This window comes from Bipolaris sorokiniana, assembly GCF_000338995.1.
Source record: "Bipolaris sorokiniana ND90Pr unplaced genomic scaffold COCSAscaffold_5, whole genome shotgun sequence".
Classification (NCBI taxonomy): Eukaryota; Fungi; Ascomycota; class Dothideomycetes; order Pleosporales; family Pleosporaceae; genus Bipolaris; species Bipolaris sorokiniana.
Window position 1 is genome coordinate 276,728 of NW_006911899.1, and position 21,378 is coordinate 298,105.

The following is a 21,378-nucleotide window of genomic DNA, read 5'->3' on the forward strand; positions in this document are numbered from 1 at the left end:
CGGGGCCATGACAACAACGCAGCGCAGCTCCAATTGCTAGCCATCGCCCAGCGCCCCCAATAGTCCTTTTCCACGCAGATCCCAACTACACCTCCTATACATTGGCCTCTCTGCCTTGCCTGTTTGCCCCGACTCCACCCGCATCCAGCCGCCATGTCTGTCGAGGAGGGCACGCATACTCTCGCCGATGGCAAGAAGTTGTTCACCAAGACCTTCAGGGTAGTGTACAGTGGAGCCTGCGCCATAGTGATCGGCATTAATCTATTGAACAGACCGACGGGCCCCCCAAGGCAAGACTTGTTTTTATCCATGGCTTTTCAGATGTACGTTGTAATGGTCACCCTTGAGATAACGTCCACGGCAGTATTGACAGATGATGGGTAGCACGGTGAGGCTATACGGGCCTATTGGTACAAGACCGACCTCTGACAGGCAGCAAAGTAAACACTTATGCCGACTTTTTCCCCGGACTCGCTGCCAAAGGCATCGAGGTCTATACCTTTGACCAGAGGTGCGTACGCGTCCACACTATTTTTGAGTACGTCTTTAAAGCCAGTGCAGAGGATGGGGCCAATCCGTGTCGAAGCCGTCTGAGCGAGGCGACACGGGTCCAACTGAGCAGGTCCTTGACGACATCACTTCCTTCATCAAGACAGTAATTAGCACTCCCAGCCCAGCGCCCCTTTTTATGATGGGCCATTCGATGGGCGGAGGCCAGACGCTGTGCTATGCGGCCCATGGCCCTGACGAGGTCCGCAAGCACATTCGTGGCTATGTCCTAGAGTCACCCTTTGTTGACTTTGACCCCAAATCTAAGCCGTCTGCCGTTACTGTTTTCTTTGGCAGGCTGGCTGGGAAAGTGGTGGGCAAACGCCAGATGGTCAACAAGCTGGAGTCGAAACTCATCTCACGCGACCCAGCGGTCTGCAAGCGATTTGAGGAGGATCCGCTTTGCCATGACACAGGCACTTTCGAAGGCCTCGCAGGGCTGCTCGATCGAACCAATGCTCTATCCAGCGGAAAGATTGTAATTCCCGACAATGCTGGAGAAGGTGGCGTGACGAGAATTTGGATTGGGCATGGGGACAAGGACGGCATCACTAGCCACGCGGCGTCGAAGCGACTATTCGATGCCTTGCAAGTCAAGGACAAGGAGTTCAAGTCATATCCTGGGCATTACCATCGCCGTACGTATACCCTCGCAACCGAAAGGCAGACGGCACACTGACATTGCCAGTACATGAGGAACCTAGTCCTGATAAAGAAGCGTTCCTGGACGACGTGGTGAACTGGATCCTGGCCCGGTGCACGGACGCAGCCGGAGTGGATGGCGCAAAGCCAAGGCTATGATGCGCAGTCGGAGCTTTTGAAGACGATGGTGGGCAAGCTGGCGGGGCGATGGAACCGCGGGAGAATTGTTTCGAATAGCGGATGGGTAGCACTAGGTGCACACGCATGTACTTGGATGCACATGTACATACATCCGTAGGTACATACAGTGTATGTATGTACATATGCTAATACGTGTCTTTGGTGGCACGTTTGCACCGCGAAAACTACTCAGGCCCATGTCCCTGCAGGAATGACGACGGGTTAGTACTGGTACGTATAATAATGCCATGTGTATGTCAATTGAATTGGCCATTGTGAGAGTGCGTTTCAGCGAGCGGGGACGTACTTACTGGCAGTGGACATCTTGCTTAACATATGTACTGTAATACACAGTCGTGGTATGTAGAGTCGAACATGTCGAGACGGCATGGGTCGCCCCACAATTGCGGCAATTGACGCACAAGGCGTTGTGGTGATGGACCAGGAACAAGACCGGGACCAGCAGCCAACCGCAGAAGAGGCGCAAAATCGGCTTGGAGAGAGCAGCCGCATAGCATTTGGCACTCCCGCACAAGCACGAGGCGCCTCCGCTGCCACCACGGCCCATGTTACTCCGTACCGTCAGCAGAGATGGATACGGCATGCGTGTCTTTAACCATGGACGCGCTGTCAGGCCCTCACCCCAAGCCATGTATAGTGCTCACCCCGAGTACTCGACACATGCCTCATTGCGACCGCACGCCCTCTCACGTTACGCTTACTCGTCGCCGCCGCTGTCTAGGCCAAAGGCGCGTGTCCACTGCACCCACACGAAGACGCCAGCCGCACAGGGCCTCCTATTCCCTTTGCTCCCACCGTCCTCCGCCAGACATCGTACACTCCACCTCTCCCTTCCCACCATGACGGCCTCAACGCACTCGCATTCACATGCTGGCCACTCGCACCTGCACCACCACCATCACCACGACAACACCTTTCTGCTGTCCAAGAACAAGAGTGATGCTGGTGTGCGCATTACCAGAGTCGGCCTCTATGTCAACCTGGGCATGGCCATCAGCAAGGGCTTTGGCGGATACGTCTTCAATAGCCAGGGTAAGGAGTACACATGCAGTCCACATCACCCGTACTAACATTGCCCAGCACTCGTGGCCGACGCCATTCACAGCCTTACCGACCTCGTTAGCGACATTATGACGCTCGCAACCGTCGGCTGGTCCCTCAAGCCGCCCACAAGTCGCTTTCCCAGTGGATACGGAAAGGTCGAGAGCTTGGGGTCGCTGGGAGTCAGCGGCATTCTACTCGGTGGAGGCTTCTTCATGGGCTGGACCGCCCTCATCGCCCTCTGTCAGCAATTCTTCCCCGGCGCTGCCGAAGTCGCGGAACACTGGGGTCTGCTACCACACCATCACCATCACCATCATGGCATTGAGAGTATGGGCCCAAATATCAACGCCATCTGGCTCGCTGCTGGCTCAATTGTGATCAAGGAATGGCTATACCGAGCGAGTAAGCAACGCACGCGACACTACCTAGGCCAATGCGCTGACATTTTTCACAGCACTCAAAATCGCTGAAGAGCGCAAGTCTACTGTCCTCGCTTCCAATGCTTACCATCACCGCGTCGACTCTCTCACAGCCTTTGTCGCCCTTCTTCTGATTGCCGGCTCAAATGTTTTCAACAACGCACAATGGCTTGACCCTGTTGGTGGACTGGTCATCTCTCTCATGGTCGTCCAAGCAGGTTGGGGCAACACTAAGCAAGCACTGTTGGAATTGGCCGATGTGGGAGTGGATCAGGAGATGAAGGACAATGTCCGAAAGGCAGCAACCAAAGCTCTCGAGAGCATCACAACCACAGCCGAGCCAGTAAATGTACGGGCAATCCAAGGTGTCAAAGCGGGTCAGAACTACCTCATGGATATTGAACTCGGCGTAGCTGGCGCATGGACGGTCGAGCAGACACGTAGAGTGGAGGACACTGTCCGAGAACAGGTGGGCGCTCAAGTACGGGGAGTGAAGAAGGTTCGCGTCCGGTTCGTGAGCAATACAGCAAAGGAACCAGACTTCTTGGATGAGTTTATACCAGGAGACACCACTATATCGCCAGGCTCAGAATCAGAAGCAAAGCACGACCACGCACATGAGCATGATCACAGCCATGATCATGAGTACAACACTACAACCGACGGTGCAAGGCGAAGGAAATGAGTTGGATACACTTCTAGACATGTATGACTGGGCGTTCTGGAGTTGGGCATACCAAGACTACCCGGCGGTATATATCAGGCCATTTGGCACTTGGACGTATATAGACTACTATGTATTGAATCCATCCAAATCCGGCATTCCCCGTGACTGGTCCCCATTGTTCTAGGCCACGACCTATCGCGCGAACAACTGTCCTCTTCTAAGTACCCATCGGCGTCTGAAAGAGAGCACGTAGCAGTAAGCAACGGGGGATGGCCGACTGCAATTTATCCGCCGCCAATAGCGCGTCAGTGGAGATATGCAAGTCCTGCAGGCACCGCCGGTAAATGTGTTTTAGCTCTCCCGTTTAATGTGGGTCTTTTGGGTATCCGCATGGTATGTACTGAACTGTAGATTCACCGCTGTCGCTGGTGCTACTGGTATACACGATTACAGTACTATAGATAGTCAATAAAAGCCACAGATATTACAGCGGAAGCTGGGATCCAAGGAGCAATTAGTAGATGCATACACGTACACGTTTGGTATTCACTCGCATACTACAAATCAATCTTCGCCAAAAGTCATATATACGTACCATATATTCATTTCCCAGAGCAACCTACACCGTACCTATTCCTCAGTAGTTGAATAACCCTTCTACTCTTGACTAACTACATTTCGTCTTATCCTCTTGCCCCTTACCCTTGCAGCATGTCACCCAACTAACGAGCACCGACCCAACATCGCCAGCAAGCGTGCAGGTACTTCCTGCAAATCGGCCGCGTTCTGAAGTGCAGCAGCTTGATGTTGCGGATGTGCCCGGGCCACCGCATTGGTAGACGGCTTCCTGCAGGGTGTTAGAGTTTTTTTTGGCGTGGTGGGAGGAAAGGAGGAAAGGACGTACGTAGGCGGCACCGGTGAAGGCGATGGCGCTGAGGAGGAGGAGGGATAATTTCATTTTGAGGGGCTGGTTGTTTGGTTGGTGGTAGTGAGATTTGTGTTTAGGGGAGATGATGATTCAGTGGTCATGATGAGAGTGGGAGATGTTGATATTGGTTACAAGACAGATATTTCATGTCTTTTATATACTACGACTAGCCATCCGTCGGTCCTTTCTCTCACTCTTTCTGTCCAGGTGCGCTGAGACTCTCGTGATGTATCGAATGGATGGGACAAGCATTGTTGATGCTGGTGGGTGAGGTAGTTAGCAAGGATCTACGATACCTTTTGCAACATGTATCAGCGTTTGCGCTCTATCTTGCCGTATCCTTGAGTTTGTTCTGGATATGCCAGCTGATGATTTGCTGGCTTCTGTATTCCGCACCTTGGCGGCATCTAGCCAGTTCTTTTATCTAGGGTTGTTCGGCAGGGGTTGGAATAAATACGAGGGCTTAGAATAGACATTCTGGGGCGGGGAGATGTGTATGGAAGATCCACAAGCGAGACTGATACTAAGACTAATGGGGATTTTTGAGTTATACGATAGTGTTTCAAATGGTTGACAGCGGTGATGAAGTTGGAGGACAGGGGTGACCGTATACAGATGGATGCGGATTCCTTGACGGGGTACGAACAGGTTGCCGAACTGGGACTGAGGTAGTAGGATGTTAAACTTATGTGTTTATACGTGTTTCAACAGTGCTGTATCACTGGACAATAAAACAACGACCAGTGTTGTCAGTGGACCAGTGGAGTAAAAAATACGAATTCTGCTGCATGCTGTAGAAATTGGAGTAGCCGTACATTAAGTTCTGGCAAATTAAAATAATCATGGGAAAGTAGGTCATGCTTACGAAAAGTAAACGGATAAGCGGGTTGTCTTCGTCTGAGGAAGGGCCCGGGCCTAGCAACCAAGTAACCGATTCGGCTGAGTCGACTCATAGGTCTTCGGTCAAAAGAACCGTCAAGGTAGGACAAAGCAGAAAAACATCTGATATTATATATACATGTCGGCTTTGATATTGTAGCCTAGATAAACTTAACACTTAAACTGATTTCAAGCAGGGGTTCTGAGCAATGAGAGCTTGTGACAGTCTTAGTAGCGACCATACCACTATCATATGATGAAAAAGAGTCGCCACTAAACCTACAATGAGAAAACTAGGTATTGGTTGCTTTCCGCAAAAAAACTATACCTGATTCTACCTACCAGTAGCTTACTATTGGGCGGCTACAATACAAACGCCGAAATGGAGTACTTAAGTTGCAAGCTACACCTAGCCGGCACTAGGCGCGCCCCACATCGGCAAAAAGGTATGTAAGTGTGATGTACCGCGGGATATGAAGAGGGTCTCTCAACACCAACGAGACTCGACGGCTAATTTAGCAATGCCCGGTGAAGTCATAACACCACAAGTTCCGCCATTGCAGCTTAACACACACCCCACACACTCCGACCATGGCTGACCAGTTTTTGGGCTTCGACCTGAGCACCCAGCAGCTCAAAGGTGGGTTACTTTTTACCCCGCGAGAGCTACCCCACCACCACATTTGCATTTAGGTTAACGCAATCGTCCGCTTTCTAGGAATCATCGTCGGTTCTGACCTCAAACTTATTCACGAGGCCAAGGTCGACTTTGATGCAGACCTTTCCAAATACGGCATTGAAAAGGGTGTCCTCACAAATCCAGATGAGGGCGAAGTATTCGCACCAGTTGCTCTTTGGCTTGAAGCCATCGAGCTGGTGCTGCAACGCTTGAAGGAGCAGGGCGCAGACTTTTCAAAGATTCAGGGTATCTCTGGTGCTGGTATGCAGCATGGTACTGTCTTCTGGAGCCATGATGCAGAGACCCTGCTGAGCAGTCTTGATTCTGGAAAGACACTGATTGAGCAGTTGGAGGGTGGTGCCAAAGGAGAGAGAAAGGGTGCTTTCAGCCATCCATTCAGCCCCAACTGGCAGGATGCGAGCACACAAAAGCAGTGCGAGGCCTTTGACAAGACTCTAGGAGACCCAAGGAACCTGGCTTTGGCCACTGGAAGCAGCGCTCACCACGTAAGCATCACGAGGTCTTATTCTATGACTTCCTATTAACCTCTCCAACAGCGCTTCAGCGGCCCTCAGATCTTCCGTTTCAGGGAAAAATACCCCCAGGCTTACAAAGAGACTGCTCGCATCTCTCTCGTATCCTCGTTCCTCGCGTCCATCTTCTTGGGCAAGGTGGCCCCGATGGACATCTCGGATGTGACTGGTGCGAACCTTTGGGACATTAAGAATGGACGTTGGCATGAGGACTTGGTCGCGCTCACAGCTGGAGGAAGCGGAGGTCTCGACGAACTCAAGCAGAAATTGGGCAAGGTTTATGAAGATGGTGGTTCCAGCTTCGGTACCGTCTCACCATACTTCAGCAAGCGCTTCGGGTTCCCATCATCAGCACAAGTCATTGCTTTCACAGGCGACAACCCGTCGACAATTCTCGCTCTTCCTCTCCGTGCTTCAGACGCCATTGTATCGCTCGGCACATCGACAACCTTCCTCATGTCTACGCCACAGTACAGACCCGATCCTGCGTACCATTTCATGAACCACCCCACAACTGCTGGACTCTACATGTTCATGTTGTGCTACAAGAACGGTGGTCTAGCCCGTGAGCATATCCGCGATGCAATCAACAAAGCCTCTGGCGTGTCAGACAAGTCCTGGGACAAGTTCAACGAGACGGCTCTCACCACGCCCGCTCTAGGCCAAGCACAGCCTTCCGACCCCATGCGCCTAGGTCTCTTCTTCCCTCGCCCTGAAATTGTACCAAACGTAAAGGCGGGCACATGGCGTTTCCTCGCCAAGGACAGCCAGCTGTCGCCAGTAGCCCCAGAAGCCGCCCAAGGCAAAACGGAAGATAAGACATGGCCGATCCCCCAGGCTGATGCCCGCGCAATCCTCGAGTCACAATTTCTCTCGCTTCGCCTCCGTTCGCAATCGCTCGTTTCCCCACAAGGTAACCTCCCTGCTCAACCCCGCCGCATCTACATGGTCGGCGGCGGCGCTGTGAACCCCGCCATCGCCGAACTCGCCGGTCAGGTTCTCGGCGGCTCCGACGGCGTCTACAAGCTCGAGATCGGAGGCAATGCCTGCGCCCTCGGTGCCGCCTACAAAGCCGCGTGGGGTGTGCAGCGATCATCACCAACAGAGAAGTTTGAAGACTTCCTCGAGGCGAGGTGGAATGAGGAAGGCTTCGTCAAGAAAATCTGCGAGGGCTACAGGAAGGGCGTGTTTGAGCAGTATGGCGAAGCACTCAAGTCGTTTGATGAGGTGGAGAAGGTGGCGCTGAGGGAGAAGGGCGAGGCAGAGAAGGTAGATGCTACAAAGGAGGCCATGGGCTTGCAGGGTATGGATGTGAGGTAGATTGTTGTTGTCTTTTGCAAATAAATTTTTTTTATTCAATGTGAATGGTGTCCCTGAAATTATTAGGATTTTCTTATTCATGGGCTGATTAGTATATCATTTCTAAGCGATGGTGTTGTTTTAGACCGTATCCGTTGTTCTGTACCGTCGAATAAAATAATGCATGTCAGAACCCACGCTTGTCAAGCAAACATCAGGGCTTCAAGTATTGCAATCAAAGGCGGATCTGAACCTAAATACTTTCAGTCACTTCTAATCCTCATTTCTCATTTTTCCTTACCTTCCTCCCCCTCTTCCTCACTTTATAGTCCTAGAAGAGAGATTATTCAGAACTGTCAAGTTCAACATTATTGAAGCATTCTTCCAAACATATCCATCGACACTTGTGCAATATGTAATTATTTCTCGTTAAATTCCCTAGATTTACTCCGTTTCTAATTATGACTATTTGCACTTTAGAAGGGTGGGGGGGAGCTGTGACTCTAATCATCATAACAGGGCACAAGGGCGCTCAGTCTTATACTGCTTTTAGGTAACCAGGACGAGTGGGGGGGTAGGAGCGATAGTATCTTTTGTAACACTTCCTTCCATGGGGGGGGGGTACATATGTGTAGTTTCTTGAGAATTGAAGGGACGGATTTGAGATATTGGCATGTTGGTGAAAGGGTTCAGCGGAATTGCTGGTTGTTTGAGGATAAAGAATGTTGGATTTGGTGGAGAAATCTTGGGCATGTCGAGTGCTGGTTTGATAGGAAGACGGAATACTGAAAGTTTTCATGGAGTAGCTTATCACATAGCGGAAGATTACTCAATGCTGGTGAGTCGATAAGGTTAGTGGGAGAAAACATTGGTTGTGGTTGCTTTTGGCTTCTCTAACTAGATTGTTTGGTTAGGAGATTGAAATTGACATTGTTTTATTTTCAGCTAGTCGGAAAAAGTGCACTTGCATATTCATGCATTGATTATACAACATGTAGAGTTGCATGTGTTAATCAAAGCTCATGAGTATGTCAAGTTCCCAAATGATGTGTATCACTATACTGGCTAGTGAGTGGTGCCATTTAGACAATTTAGATTGCCGTGGTAGAGATTCACCGGGGCAAGGGGAGAGACTCAATGGAACAGGCTAATGAGTGACGAGCAAGAAAAATTGTCATAAAGGGCTGTGCGCAAATGTAAGTACACACGTACAGGCAGAGGAGTAATATGAACCAAGAGCAGAATTGTAAGAAGTTGGAATGTTGTGGTTGTTTCGTTGAAGTTCCTTCTATCCTTTGTGCGTGGAAAGCACGCAGCGCCAGTTACTATACATACCACCCTTGCCGTGCTCTAGGGCCGCTGTTTACACATTTACTTGAGCGCAGCCTGTAGGCTCTCAAGAACCTTCAACATGTCAGTACCTTCTCTTTGGTAAAACTCACAAAAAACATACCTCGAGCTCAATCTTGGCCTCGGCAATGTCAGCCTCGCTGCCGTTTCCGCTGGCAATCTTCTGTGCTTCTGCAATCTGGTTCCTGACGGCCTGTTTTCACATCAGCCGGAAATCGCTGGTCTTCTTATGTGTTCATCCATACCTCGGCGCTGAAGTCCTCGAGGGGGTAGCCCTCAACGGCATTGATGCTAAGAACAGAGTTGGGCTGCACAACGGCGAAACCGCCAGACAGGAAGAACTGCTTGTTGCCGCCCTGCTCCTCGATGATCTCAACCAGACCGGGCTTCAGCTGCTCGATAGAGGCAACGTGGTTGGCCAAAACACCCATCTCACCTGTCTCTGCGGGGAGGTTGACCTGGACACTGCACGGAGACCCAAGTCAGTAATCGCGTAATCGTTTTGCGGTATCGGTCGGGATTGCAGAACGTACACATCCTGGGACTTGTAGATCGACTAGAAACCAATTGTTAGCCCTTGTTTCTCGAGTGCACATGGATTCGCCGGCACATTCGCAATGACGCATGGGCGGTGGTGGTGCGTACCTGATGCGGGAGAGCTAGAGAGAGCTTGATCTTGTCGTTGGCGACCTCGGCGTAGCCTCTTCGCTGGATGGGGCGGGCGATGGCAGCGGGCCTTGCACGGAGGGCGGCTCTGGCGATACGGAGGGCGCTCATGATGGACGGAGTTGTGGGGAAGATGCAATGGCTGGTCTACCGGAGCTGGTGGTGTTTCTGCGAAGCCGAGTTCTGCGCTTCTCGGAATTAGCCGATGATGCACCGTCAAAAAGGCTAGCGCATTATCGCTGGCTGTAAGTATGTATGCTCCCCACCATTTCAAGTTGTACAAGAGATCAGCAACAAAGGGTAGGATTAACAAGGCAGAATCACTGATGTGGTTTTTCTAAAGGTCTCGGACGACGGTATTTGGATTGTATGTCATATATATGCGCCAGGGGTATCTCAATTGCAAAACGCCCATCCAAACACAATGATGCTGTTCCCTTGCATCCGCATGCTACATGACCACCCACTCAACATAATATGAAAGAGCCCAGATGGGCTCAGTCATCATATAGTTGCTGTGGCGCTGCCATACTCATCCTCAGCTGCCTCTCTCGTTGCTTCGCCTGAAGCTCGAGCGTCTCCACCGCATAACTGAGTCTGTCTTTCTTTGCTTTTAATGCCTTAAATCGTAACTCCTGTTGCGCACTGATAGCCTTGCCTCCATTTCTCTGCGTACTCCTGCTCGCTGGCCTGGATCCCGAACCGCCATTGCTGTCACGTCCAAGTCGTCCGTCATTCAGGTCACATTTAGCTATGAGGGCTTGTTCGCGACGCTCGAGTTTGTCTACGTAGTTCTCTACACGCTTGAGAAGATTGTCGATTTCTGGGCGTATTTCCGAGAGGAGTCCTGCTTGCGCCGTTTGAAGGTCCGACTCGGAAATGAGTTCAAAGTGCTATGAAACATGTTAGTCTCGTCGAGGCACCAAAAAGGCTATGGAGTATAGTTTACGTACTCGTGTTGTTTGCAGTACTTTTTCCAGCCGAGGAAGGTCGCTGACGCCGTCGTCCAATATGTTAATGGACGAATCCAGTAGTTGCATACTACTGCGTAGCGAGGCTACACATCCTTCTAATGGAGAGGCCATGACTACGGCCGTTTCTCTGGTAGCGTAAAGGTACAGGGTTCCAGATCGCTGGCGGAGTCGTCTGTCGCGGGGTTGTTGCGCCCTTGGTGTACATGGTGTTTACGGGTCGGTCTTTACGCGCGCCGATGCCAAGCATATCGAAGTTCTGCAAGCCGAACGACCGGAGCTCAACATCACCACCGCCCATCCTCATCGCAACTGCCAATCAATCCATTGCCCCTCCACCACACGTCAAAATGCCTCTTCTCGGAAGGAAATTCCCGGCGCAAATTGGTACGTCTCCGTGGATGGCGCTGACAGTCAATGGTGGAGCTCGAACGACTGCTAACTAGGGAATTACAGCCAAGCCCATGTGGCCTTTCTACGTCTCTGGTACGTTGCGGAATTCGATGCACATATGCGATGAAATTTTATGAAAGCAAAAGAGATGAATTTGGGGGATGTTGGAGGGCACGGAAGAACGAATGAAGGGATGACTGTGGGGAGTGCTGGACTAACAGAAACCACCAGGTCTTGTCATCCTCTACGGTGTCAACTCTGCCGCGAACGCCATGTCCCAGGGTGCGTAGTCTACGTATTGGTGGCTAAATTGGCCCACCAGTTTCCAAGTTCGCAAACTGACACAACCCAGCCGACGAGTACAAGAACGACCCGCGAAACCCCGCCGTCAAGAACCAGTCAGCGAACCACTAAGCTACAAATTCCATGACGTGGAAAGCGGGGTTTGAGCATATGGATGTTATCAGATGCAGTGTACAATAACCGCAGAAATGGGAAAAGGATGGAAATGTCGCACTGAGACAGCCATGTAGATTTTGCCAAATCAATACTGGTCAAACCAACAGCTAGAGCCTTGTCTGTCTTGATTATAGATTTCAGTGTGCTCAGAATAGGTCAGATTCCGTCTGAGAAAAGCATGTTGTGCTCAAACCCTTGAAAACGTCATTCTCGTGTGCAGACCTTGACATGATTTACGACGATTGGCCAGACGATCCTATCAAAATGAAATAACGTATTACTGGATCTGGTGCGCATGGTCAGAGGCCCGGATCGATGCGAGGGCGATTGCTGGGGCAACACTGAGATGGCATTGCATGCGTTTGTGCTAGTAGAGGTCCAAGCACTTGGGCAGCATCGGTGACCATGCAAGGTACGCGTGATGCCTTGGATTGCTGTGTACTGTGTAGAACTTGTCTGGCAAACATGGGGGGACGTCAAAGATTTTGTTATGCTGTCGAATGTGACGAGCAGGCAGGCAGGCGATAATCTGTCAAGAGCATTTTTCTTGGTTGTAAGGCAAATGCACCTCGCCGATAGCTGTGTCGGGGTACGAAGAGGGCTGGTCAAAGCACAAAATGGCGCCGAAGAGTCAAGCGGTAGAGTACAGCACACGTATGTAGGTACATATGTACGTGCCCTGGCCCCCAGGGCTAAGGTACATGAGGGTGAAAGCAAGTATGGTGTGGCATAGGGCGTAGCTGTGGAGCGCTGACGTTTGTAAGAGGGTAGACATCCATGGGTAGCTTGGGTGGCCTGTAGCCGTGGGAAGCGAGCGAGCCTCAGTCGGGCCGTCGAACTTCTAGAATATGTACTACTCAATAGTAACATCGGACAGGGAGTGTTTTTCCCGACATCTGCGTAGTAAGGGGTGGCGGCTGCATGGGATGAGTAGGGAAAATCATGATAGCGCCATGGTTAGATCCGACATGACGCATAAGGGGGTGGGAGGAGGAGACGGGTTTGTCCATCGCACATGGCTCGCATCAGTTTGCGGCATTTGAAACGCAGCGTGCCAGCTGCATGGAGGCACCCTGGGGGAGGCAGTGGGCGAGCGAGGAGCAGAAGCAAGCAGCTGGTTTGGGTAGCGATGTAGCCACCATGGGGCGCGAGTCGGGTAGGGAATGGGTAGACGGCGCTTGATACACCGCCGCCGCACCCGCAGTGAAGACGTCGCCACATAGCGCCCCACGTGATTGTGCGCCCAGCCGCAAGCCGCAGCCGATGCCAGACCAGCAGGTGCGGCGGGTGCGCCTTCTGCATCCTCTCCATCCGCGTCTTCACAGCACCTCCTCCCGCTGCTGTGTGCTTGTTCTGCCAGGCTTCTCTGCTCTTCTCTGGCCTGCACCTGCCGCCTGTGCATCCCACCGCCTGCTCTCCCTCTCACACCCACCTGCAACCCCCCAGACTTGCACACATACACAGCCTCACCCTCTCCCACACAGCCGCCTCGCGGTCGTCTTCCGTTGGGCTCACTGCACGCCCTATCGTAAGTCCTGCCCTGCCCAGCTCTCCAGCCCGGCACCGCCCTCAACCCTGTGTGCTCTATCCCCTCACCACACAACCCACGCAACCCTCATCACCTGCTTCCCCCCCCCAAAACCCGCCAGCCTTTTAGTCCTCGCCCTCCCCTTATCGACGCGTTCGACTGCATCCTCTAGCGTTTCTCGGCTGCCCGCTCCCCGCTTACTCACCGCCTTTGTAGGCAAAAGCCTCATACTGACCGGTCCTTCCACAACAGGCTGATACTCAAAACACACCCACGTCCCATCGTCAACGCCCTCGGCCCACCCACCACTTCACCCTCACCACCGGGCCAACCTCCTCAAGGTTGAACCTCCTCCCACCATGACGACAATGGTATGCTACCCCCAACCCCCACTGCTTCTTGTCGTTGCCATCATGATCATCACCATAATCACCATGCCCGACAAGTGCATCTCTGCAACGCACCAGGCTGACCCCCAGTAGGACCTCCGCGTCGGCAACAAGTACAGAATCGGCCGCAAAATTGGTAGTGGCAGTTTCGGTGACATCTACCTTGGTGTGTACCAGCCGCACCCCCTCAGCTGAGCTGAGCTAACATGTACAGGTACCAACATCATCTCCGGCGAAGAGATCGCCATCAAGCTTGAGAGCGTCAAGGCCAAGCACCCCCAGCTTGAGTATGAGGCCCGTGTCTACAAGTCGCTTGCTGGCGGCGTAGGCATTCCTTTTGTCCGCTGGTTCGGAACTGAGTGTGACTACAACGCCATGGTCTTGGATCTGCTCGGCCCTTCGCTCGAGGATCTCTTCAACTTCTGCAACCGCAAGTTTTCTCTCAAGACGGTCCTGCTTCTTGCCGACCAGCTCATCTCCCGCATCGAGTACATCCACGCAAAGTCGTTCATCCACCGTGATATCAAGCCCGACAACTTCCTCATGGGCATTGGCAAGCGCGGCAACCAGGTCAATGTCATCGACTTTGGTCTCGCCAAGAAGTACCGCGACCCCAAGACCCACTTCCACATTCCTTACAGAGAGAACAAGAACTTGACTGGTACCGCCCGTTATGCCAGTATCAACACTCACTTGGGTGTCGGTACGTAGACCCCCTCACCCCTACCTGTCTTGCTTCTCATAGCTAACATTCGTAGAACAATCCCGCCGTGACGACATGGAGTCCCTTGGCTATGTTATGCTCTACTTCTGCCGTGGCTCCCTTCCCTGGCAGGGTCTTAAGGCGGCCACCAAGAAGCAGAAATATGACCGCATCATGGAGAAGAAGATGACAACCCCTACCGAAGTCCTGTGCCGTGGCTTCCCTAATGAGTTTGCCATCTACCTCAACTACACCCGCTCTCTGCGTTTTGATGACAAGCCGGACTACTCGTACCTCCGCAAGATCTTCCGCGATCTCTTTGTTCGTGAGGGCTTCCAGTACGACTACGTCTTTGACTGGACCGTCTACAAGTACCAGAAGAACGCCCAAGCCATCGCCCAAGCTGCCAACCAGGGCCAGGGCGATGAAGACGACAAGGGTCGCGGACGCCACGTCACAACTACGGCTGCTGCAAACGCCGGCACCGCTGCTGGCACCAAGCGCGGACCGGTCAACGCACGCCAGGAGGGCACCGGAATGTGAGTTCGATATATCTGATCCTCGTAAGGGACCCTCTCCTTTGCGTTTGGTGTGATAACGCTTAGCGCGGGGGATGTCAGATGCAGACCTTACTAACCTTGTTCTTTTTTTCAGGCAGCTTCGTTCAGCCAATAAGCGTGGCGGGGACCAGTATGCATCCGGTTACTGATTCTTGATGCGGCTTTCGATTCGTCATCTCAACTCTTGCGGGTCCGCCTATCTGAATTTGGCTTCGCATGCACAACGAATGGGAAATGCGGCACCGCCGTCCTGGCAACATTTTGGACGGCGTCGCTTATTGATCAGTCCATGGGATTTAGTCGGCAGGCATCTGATACAGACCTAGAGAGAGGCAGTTGATGTCTCACACCTATGGTCACGGTGTCCTGTTCGACTATCTCGTATCTCTGGAAGCTTGACCCACACGTTATCTCAAATTGGCACAGTACTTCAGCTCGCAGACGACATGTTTCAACGATCCTTGGCCAATTGGAGCCAATGGTTTATGCGAAACGTCTTGCGAAGCTTTGCGTCACTGGGCAGCTCTCCGACTGATTGCGCATGTTTTTGTTTGATTTCACCCCGCATTAATTATCCCCTGCCCCCTTGTCCTTTGTATGGTTTTTTTTTCAGTAAACTTTCCTTGAGTTTCCCCCCTTCGGATTTGGCTGCCAGCTTGTGGGGAGGTAAAGCTTGAACAAGGGGACGAAGTTAAATTGCATCACAAGAAGAATGTATGGGGGTGAAGCTTGGCTGGCAGACTCGAAGGGACGCAATGGATGGGCGGCTAGGAGTGTGGAGTGGCTGTACTTCATTGAGAAGACAGCTTCCGGCAGTGAAAGGGGAAGAAGGGAGAGAGACGACTAGCTTGCTACCATTGTGCTCGGAGACGGGAAAGGGGACGGATGGGTGTGTGCAAGGTGCTGCGTGTTTTTGTTATTAGTTTGCGTTGCTTTAGAAATGTATGTTTTCCTTATAAGCTTGTTCCGAACCATGTGCACAGTGAGAGTGAGTGAATAATGTGATGTTTGGTTGATTTGTTAATTGTGTGGTTGGTTGTTGTTTTGATTGATTGATTAATTGGTTGTATGTTGTCATGTTGCTATGGTGTTGTGTTAATTTAATGTCACGGCGTTATCATTGTTGTTGTTGTTATCATTGATTGGTGTATTTAGGTGCATGTCTAACTACTAAACAAATCTAGTTGTTAACTATAACTTTTCACTTCATGTAGATATTGTGCTATGTCGTTTTGCAATCCAATTCAATTATTTAAGTGTTTTTTTCTCTAAAAAAATAATCATAATCAAAAGACGAATAATACTAATATTCACCACAGTCAAATTCAGTTAGTTCAGAAGACAAAAATACGGAAAAGGCAATAGTGATAGGTAAATTATGTGTGCATTGATATCAAGGTTTGCGCGTACAACTACTCTCTTTAACTTTCGATGCTCAGCAAGGAAGAAGAAATAAACAAGGGTAGGTCCGCCATGTTCTTTCGTCTACGGGATAATCATGTCTTTTTGTAGTAGCGGATGAAAAATGAGGTGTGAGGCTGATTTGATACTAGCCCAATCTTCTCTCCATCTCTCAAATTTTTTCATCATCAAATAAAAAGGCAGTGGGTAAAAAATTATCATGTGTTTTGCTGCATCCATCAATAAATGGAGACATGTTGAAGCAAATATGCGCGTTGCTGGGTATATGTGTATTATCGTGTATCCTGGCATTGCTTGCCAAGATAGTTCCATTTCCAAATCCAGTTCTCTTGATTGGCTACTGCACGTGTAGTATAGCTTGTACCAGTATGTAACGGTGGCTCCGGTCCGAAAAAGTTTGACCTGTCAGACGGACCGGTATCGCGTACATGCTCACTTATCGCTAAAAAGCAGAGCTGAGTGGCGATCACATCCTGGCGGGACGAATTCCAAACCGGACTTGTGCCATGAGTGTTTCCAAATAGAGTAATTACCAGGTGTAAAAGTCGAGCCTAAAATCATCGCACATCTCATCATCGTTCGTTCTCAGTGTTCGGGCTTGATGAAGCTTCGGTCTTTGGTTGAGTTGTTGTCTCCGGTGCTGCGCCTTCGGATTGACATCTTTTGAGTGCAGCCAACTCTTTCTTCAACGCATCCATCTCACTGTCCTTTTTGCTAATCAGATCATCCCTCTCCGACACCTCCTGCTTCAGCTGCTTGATGTACTCGATTGCACTTTCAACCTTTGCTGCCTTTGAGTTGTTGGAGTTTTGTGCGTTTGTCTCCGGGCTCTTGGCGTCGGAAACGTTACCGAATCGTGGCGAGGGAAGAAGAGCTTGCATTTCTTGCAGAGCTGTGTTGATACGGTTTCTACGGCCTTGCTCCGCAATCTTGTGTGAGGTGCGTTTTGAAGTAAGGTTGGTTGATAGGGACGTAGGGTAGACTACACCGGGGACCGTTGTGCCATCGAGGATGTTCTGATAGTTTGACTTGGATGCAAGCAGGAGAGCATGAGTGTTGTCAGTGGTGCCTGGGCAATGTCAGATTAGAGTTTACTATCAATGCTAGCAATTCACTTACCACTGCCACCGTCTGGTAGCAAAGGTTTTATGCTGGGCGAAATTTTAGGCATCAATGCAGGGCTGACAAGATGGGAGCTGACGCTGTTTCTCTTCTTGGGGTTGCGTGCTAGCTTTGCATCTCTCCTGCTGCTTGTCATTGAGAAAGCTGGACTTGTGGGGGTGGACATGGCGTCAAGCATGGGGCTGGGCCGGCTTGACATGGTTGCGCCAGGCGTGCTCAAGGGGTTCAGTTTGGGTGTCTTTCGCGCAGACAGGCGAGGCGTACCGCTGTCATCGTCCCGAATCGCCGTGTCTGACCTTGACAAGCTCGGCCTATCGAGAGACGCCTCCGGTAGAGTGAGGTCCTCTAGCATTGGCAGTGCTTGCTCAGAACCGTTGAAATCAGGCGATGGCTGTATGCGCATGAGAGAGGCCGGGGTGGCTGGAGTACTGCTCTGGCTGCTGCGTTGGGCCATGACGGCAGGCGAAGCTGTTGAAGAGCCAGGCTTGGGCGGTGGTCGCATTTCTGAGAGCATGGGTTCAGGAGAGATGGAGTCAGTCTCTGAGCTTTCGCGCGTGCGAGGCGCATCCAGACCAGCGGAAAGTGGATGTTGGGAACGCGCATTTTGCACAAGGTCAGTGACGTCTTTTGGTAGAATAAGCGAGGAGCCGTTGGATTTCCGCCTGTTGGGTTTTACAATGGGAGACTGCCGTACACGAGCGTTGCCACTGGCACGCGGTGCACTTCTTCTATTTGCGGCTCTTGTGTTCCTTCTTCTCTGGTCTTGTGATACAATTGCAGGATCACCCAGCATGTCCATGTCAAGATCAATGGGCGAATGCCCTGTAGAGCTCTCGGAAGCCGTGTTTTGCTGTGGTTGATGGGCATGTTGCTGGCTCTGAGCAGTCAATGCGGGCGAGGTGAGAGGGCTGAAGTAGGAGCCAGCCATGGCAAATTCCGGAATCTGGAAGCGCGTGTCATGGGGCGTGACTGCAGGCGATACAAGGGGGGTAAATGTCTATATAGAGTCAGTGGCCGGGGCTCAAGGTAGGTTTTCCAATTCCAAACATACGGCATCATCTTTGCGCATGTGGTACCTCTGGTCGAAGAGGGCTTGCTGCGACTCGACTTGCTGGAGATAGCGGTTGGGGTCGCCATGTATTTCTGTGCTGTTGGGTGTGGGGGGCACACCCTGATGTGGGTGGTAGAGTTGGTCGTGAGGCTGAGGGTAGCCTTGGGCCGTGTGCTGGGGCACGCCATAGTCGAAGAAGTTGTTTGCAGGCTGCTGCGAGAGGCCATGAGGGGGGATATTGTGGGATTTCTGGGCGCCGTTTGGGCCATTGTGATAATCTGGGGCGAGTTGTGGGGGAAACTGGTTTTGCAGGTGGTGGACGTTGAGTGAATCGGTTAGATCGGCGAGTTGGCTCCCAGTCGAGGCGGGTCCCTGACTATTGTACCCGTCCATATTAAAGTCGAGGTCGAGATTGTCAAAGTCGATGAACTCTGCACCCGCAAAGTTGTCTTGGGACGTGTCCATGGCGAAGTGGTCTGCAGCAGTCCAGGACTGCGCAGCCGAATTGTTCATGTCGTCGCCGTGGGAGTAGAGACAAGGGAGAAATTTGGCGGTCGCGAAGACAGGTGGGTGGGGCTGTGGTGGGATTGGGACCGGGATGATTGCGTCTTGTTCACATGTGTCGGCACCCGCCAGTAGCTAGGACGGAGAGGCGACCTCTTTCTTTCGCAAGCGCAGGCGCAAGCGCAGATAGCACAAGTCCAGGTCAGGAACAGGAGCAAGTTCAGGAACAGCGACAGAAAATCGGCCTACCTGTCAAAGCTGGAAAGGCTGCACGAGAAGAGGCCGGGTGGATGAGGGCCCCCACGGGAATTTGATAAGAATGGGGGGCATATGCCGTCCGCGCATGTTGACTTGGGACTTGGGTGCGGGTCATGACCAGCTACTGCAGGCGGGCAGCCAGAATCTGGGTCGGCCCCTTCAGCCTATAGTCGTCACCATGTGCCGCCGGCGAGGGTGCGGCAGCAGTGAATGTACGCACACCGGTGGTGAGAGTGAGGGAGAGGGAGAGGGTGTGCAGATGGCTGCCACAAATGACTCGCTCTGGCCGCCGGCGGGAATGCAGCTGCCAGATCATGCACCGATAATTATAGATGCAAGACGGCCATGTCAATAACATTCCAGATTGCAGAGGGCAATACACACACACATGAACAAGACTGCTGCTGCTTGCACCGCTCGTGGGCCATTTACAGTGCGCTGCTGACTGCAACGTGCGGCATTACTCGACCAATAGGGCCGCCCCCCGCTGTCATTCTCCTCCACGCCCACTGTATGGGCGCTCTGTGCGCCTCTTTTCCTTCCTTCAATCGTCTGGCCGCTCCCCCAGAAAATCACGGGTGTCTACTGCAACTGTGTACGCACCGGGATCATCACGGCGCAGTTGGTGCTGGAACATGCACGTGCGCCTTTTTTTCTTTCCCGCATATCCAACCACGTACAATTGCTTGTCTTTTGCATGCTGGGACCGGGGCGCGCCGTACCCAGCGCTCACTGCAGCGCTGATGGTGTGCTTAAGCAAGCAGCTACTAGTCGAGCCAGGCGCGCCTTGTTAATCTCCTCGGCTATGACCGCCCCATTGGACCTGCCACTTTGGGCCTCTCTGGCGCGGCACACTGGCAACAATGCGGTTCTGTGGACAAACAATTGGGCAATTGCAATTGCATTTCGTTACAAACTAGACGAAACACCTGGCCAAGGGTAATTACGCGAGCGCTTTCATCTCGTGATTGAAGAAAAATAAAAAATAAAAAGATAGCCCCCTACGCACGCCGGCATGACCGACTGGAAAAAAAAAGAACACGGAAGAGACCGTCCGCTGCGCTGCACGCTCCAGCTGGCAGCCAGCGGCTCGCTCCGCATCAGAGTTTAATGTACACATTGGGGTGAAATGAACATGAGAGACCCGTCCGACTATCCCGCTTCCCACGACTAACTGCGCAAACAAGTTGCGTCTTTTAGGGGTATTATCGACCTTTGTCCGGAACATGGGAAAACAAAACACTGTGCCGTAGAAACCGACCCCGCAGAAACGCCGTTAATGGACATGACCATCTGCATCTCGATCGTTGTTTACATTACGGCACAGCAGCCGTTGCTCTGCTGTGGCGCGTAGGGATCATCGCGCTTGTCGATCTGTGTACACACATCAGCATGGCTGCGACAAAAAAGTCCAATACGAAGCGCAGGGTGCGCGTCCACTTACCGTTCCCCATCGTGATGGCACCATCCAGTCCTTGGGCTCCTTGTCCGTGAAGGCAATCAGACTGCGACGCCTTTGTTAGCTGCTGCCATGTGTGTATATGGAATGTCGCGACGGTTTGTCCGTCCATGGACCTACTCTAGTGCAGCCTCGGACACGGGTATCCTGCGTCGTTCCAGGTCTTCTCGCAGGCGCTGATTGAGCTCGGTGAGACGTCGCAGCTTGAGCTCGGCCATGCTCTGCTTCTTGGTCTTGCCGTCGCCGCCCGTCCGTATCTCGTAGGGTGCGGCGACCATCATGGTTGGCATGGCGGGCATGGCGCGCGTGCGTGAATATTAAGCTGTAAAGGGAAAGAGAGATGGATGTCGTTGGTGTTTTGATTGTTGTTGTTGTGGTGGTGGTGGTGATGATGGTGGCGGGTGGATATTATGGCGATGAGTGATGGTGCGGCGTCGTCGTATACGGCGTAGACAGGAGACAGCAACAAAGAGAGGGGGTAAGGAGCGAGGACGGCCAGCCGGGTGTGAGCCTGCCGCCAGATATCAGCGCAATGTGGATGCTGTGGATGCTGCGACGGCGACTGCAACGGCGACTGCGGTGTCGAGGGTTGACGAAGAGGGTGCAGAGATGGGCGACAGGTGAAGCACGGGATGCCAGGAGAGGTGGTTGGAAGATGGGCCGGCCATCCCCTTGATGGGCCTGTTCGTCGGGCGCTGTTCGG

General features: G+C 52.1%; 9 protein-coding genes across 9 annotated transcripts; 5 read left to right on the forward strand and 4 right to left on the reverse strand.

Annotated features, from left to right (window-relative positions):
- The first annotated feature begins 3 nt into the window (after positions 1–3).
- COCSADRAFT_35433 (uncharacterized protein) lies at positions 4–1,629 on the forward strand. The gene is made up of 5 exons (XM_007700118.1): positions 4–219; positions 273–330; positions 433–511; positions 562–1,187; positions 1,238–1,629. Exons 1-5 carry the CDS (start codon positions 154–156, stop codon positions 1,348–1,350), a joined length of 942 nt encoding a protein of 313 aa, XP_007698308.1. The 5' UTR covers positions 4–153; the 3' UTR covers positions 1,351–1,629.
- Positions 1,630–2,231: 602 nt separating this feature from the next.
- On the forward strand, positions 2,232–3,540 carry COCSADRAFT_87173 (uncharacterized protein; the record flags this gene model as incomplete). The annotated part of the gene is made up of 3 exons (XM_007700354.1): positions 2,232–2,424; positions 2,473–2,838; positions 2,891–3,540. The coding sequence occupies 3 exons, from the start codon at positions 2,232–2,234 to the stop codon at positions 3,538–3,540; spliced, it is 1,209 nt and encodes a 402-aa protein (XP_007698544.1).
- A 2,275-nt stretch (positions 3,541–5,815) lies between these two features.
- COCSADRAFT_35436 (uncharacterized protein) lies at positions 5,816–8,040 on the forward strand. The gene is made up of 3 exons (XM_007700119.1): positions 5,816–5,969; positions 6,048–6,514; positions 6,566–8,040. The coding sequence occupies exons 1-3, from the start codon at positions 5,921–5,923 to the stop codon at positions 7,859–7,861; spliced, it is 1,812 nt and encodes a 603-aa protein (XP_007698309.1). The 5' UTR covers positions 5,816–5,920; the 3' UTR covers positions 7,862–8,040.
- Positions 8,041–8,915: 875 nt separating this feature from the next.
- COCSADRAFT_35437 (uncharacterized protein) lies at positions 8,916–10,035 on the reverse strand. The gene is made up of 5 exons (XM_007700120.1): positions 9,836–10,035; positions 9,724–9,746; positions 9,436–9,655; positions 9,294–9,383; positions 8,916–9,244 (listed from the first exon to the last, which is right to left on the reverse strand). The coding sequence occupies exons 1-5, from the start codon at positions 9,965–9,967 to the stop codon at positions 9,212–9,214; spliced, it is 498 nt and encodes a 165-aa protein (XP_007698310.1). The 5' UTR covers positions 9,968–10,035; the 3' UTR covers positions 8,916–9,211.
- Positions 10,036–10,201: 166 nt separating this feature from the next.
- Positions 10,202–11,019, reverse strand: COCSADRAFT_189203 (uncharacterized protein). Its single transcript, XM_007700355.1, has 2 exons — positions 10,810–11,019; positions 10,202–10,749 (listed from the first exon to the last, which is right to left on the reverse strand). The coding sequence occupies exons 1-2, from the start codon at positions 10,939–10,941 to the stop codon at positions 10,354–10,356; spliced, it is 528 nt and encodes a 175-aa protein (XP_007698545.1). The 5' UTR covers positions 10,942–11,019; the 3' UTR covers positions 10,202–10,353.
- A 91-nt stretch (positions 11,020–11,110) lies between these two features.
- Positions 11,111–11,962, forward strand: COCSADRAFT_35440 (uncharacterized protein). Its single transcript, XM_007700121.1, has 4 exons — positions 11,111–11,214; positions 11,284–11,313; positions 11,452–11,502; positions 11,573–11,962. Exons 1-4 carry the CDS (start codon positions 11,178–11,180, stop codon positions 11,632–11,634), a joined length of 180 nt encoding a protein of 59 aa, XP_007698311.1. The 5' UTR covers positions 11,111–11,177; the 3' UTR covers positions 11,635–11,962.
- Positions 11,963–13,432: 1,470 nt separating this feature from the next.
- COCSADRAFT_304940 (uncharacterized protein) lies at positions 13,433–14,903 on the forward strand. Its single transcript, XM_007700356.1, has 4 exons — positions 13,433–13,578; positions 13,690–13,762; positions 13,811–14,299; positions 14,355–14,903. Exons 1-4 carry the CDS (start codon positions 13,567–13,569, stop codon positions 14,840–14,842), a joined length of 1,062 nt encoding a protein of 353 aa, XP_007698546.1. The 5' UTR covers positions 13,433–13,566; the 3' UTR covers positions 14,843–14,903.
- Positions 14,904–16,853: 1,950 nt separating this feature from the next.
- On the reverse strand, positions 16,854–18,967 carry COCSADRAFT_169871 (uncharacterized protein; the record flags this gene model as incomplete). Its single annotated transcript, XM_007700357.1, has 3 exons — positions 16,854–17,350; positions 17,401–18,400; positions 18,455–18,967. The coding sequence occupies 3 exons, from the start codon at positions 18,965–18,967 to the stop codon at positions 16,854–16,856; spliced, it is 2,010 nt and encodes a 669-aa protein (XP_007698547.1).
- A 1,560-nt stretch (positions 18,968–20,527) lies between these two features.
- COCSADRAFT_25032 (uncharacterized protein) lies at positions 20,528–20,974 on the reverse strand (the record flags this gene model as incomplete). Its single annotated transcript, XM_007700062.1, has 3 exons — positions 20,528–20,590; positions 20,661–20,721; positions 20,796–20,974. 3 exons carry the CDS (start codon positions 20,972–20,974, stop codon positions 20,528–20,530), a joined length of 303 nt encoding a protein of 100 aa, XP_007698252.1.
- Positions 20,975–21,378: the final 404 nt, after the last annotated feature.

Coding starts and splice junctions, on each gene's coding strand:
- COCSADRAFT_35433 (XM_007700118.1), top strand. CDS start 154: ATGTCTGTCGAGGAGGGCACGCATACTCTCGCCGATGGCAAGAAGTTG. Junction 331..432: donor TGGCTTTTCAGATGTACGTT/GTAATGGTCACC, acceptor GACCTCTGACAG/GCAGCAAAGTAAACACTTAT. Junction 512..561: donor GTCTATACCTTTGACCAGAG/GTGCGTACGCGT, acceptor AAGCCAGTGCAG/AGGATGGGGCCAATCCGTGT.
- COCSADRAFT_35440 (XM_007700121.1), top strand. CDS start 11,178: ATGCCTCTTCTCGGAAGGAAATTCCCGGCGCAAATTG. Junction 11,314..11,451: donor GTGGCCTTTCTACGTCTCTG/GTACGTTGCGGA, acceptor AGAAACCACCAG/GTCTTGTCATCCTCTACGGT. Junction 11,503..11,572: donor CGCGAACGCCATGTCCCAGG/GTGCGTAGTCTA, acceptor GACACAACCCAG/CCGACGAGTACAAGAACGAC.
- COCSADRAFT_35436 (XM_007700119.1), top strand. CDS start 5,921: ATGGCTGACCAGTTTTTGGGCTTCGACCTGAGCACCCAGCAGCTCAAA. Junction 5,970..6,047: donor GAGCACCCAGCAGCTCAAAG/GTGGGTTACTTT, acceptor TCCGCTTTCTAG/GAATCATCGTCGGTTCTGAC. Junction 6,515..6,565: donor CTGGAAGCAGCGCTCACCAC/GTAAGCATCACG, acceptor CCTCTCCAACAG/CGCTTCAGCGGCCCTCAGAT.
- COCSADRAFT_304940 (XM_007700356.1), top strand. Junction 13,763..13,810: donor TTTCGGTGACATCTACCTTG/GTGTGTACCAGC, acceptor TAACATGTACAG/GTACCAACATCATCTCCGGC. Junction 14,300..14,354: donor CAACACTCACTTGGGTGTCG/GTACGTAGACCC, acceptor TAACATTCGTAG/AACAATCCCGCCGTGACGAC.
- COCSADRAFT_35437 (XM_007700120.1), bottom strand. CDS start 9,967: ATGAGCGCCCTCCGTATCGCCAGAGCCGCCCTCCGTGCAAGGCCCGCT. Junction 9,747..9,835: donor CTCTAGCTCTCCCGCATCAG/GTACGCACCACC, acceptor ATTGGTTTCTAG/TCGATCTACAAGTCCCAGGA. Junction 9,245..9,293: donor AGGCCAAGATTGAGCTCGAG/GTATGTTTTTTG, acceptor GACATGTTGAAG/GTTCTTGAGAGCCTACAGGC.
- COCSADRAFT_189203 (XM_007700355.1), bottom strand. CDS start 10,941: ATGGCCTCTCCATTAGAAGGATGTGTAGCCTCGCTACGCAGTAGTATG. Junction 10,750..10,809: donor AAGTACTGCAAACAACACGA/GTACGTAAACTA, acceptor CATGTTTCATAG/CACTTTGAACTCATTTCCGA.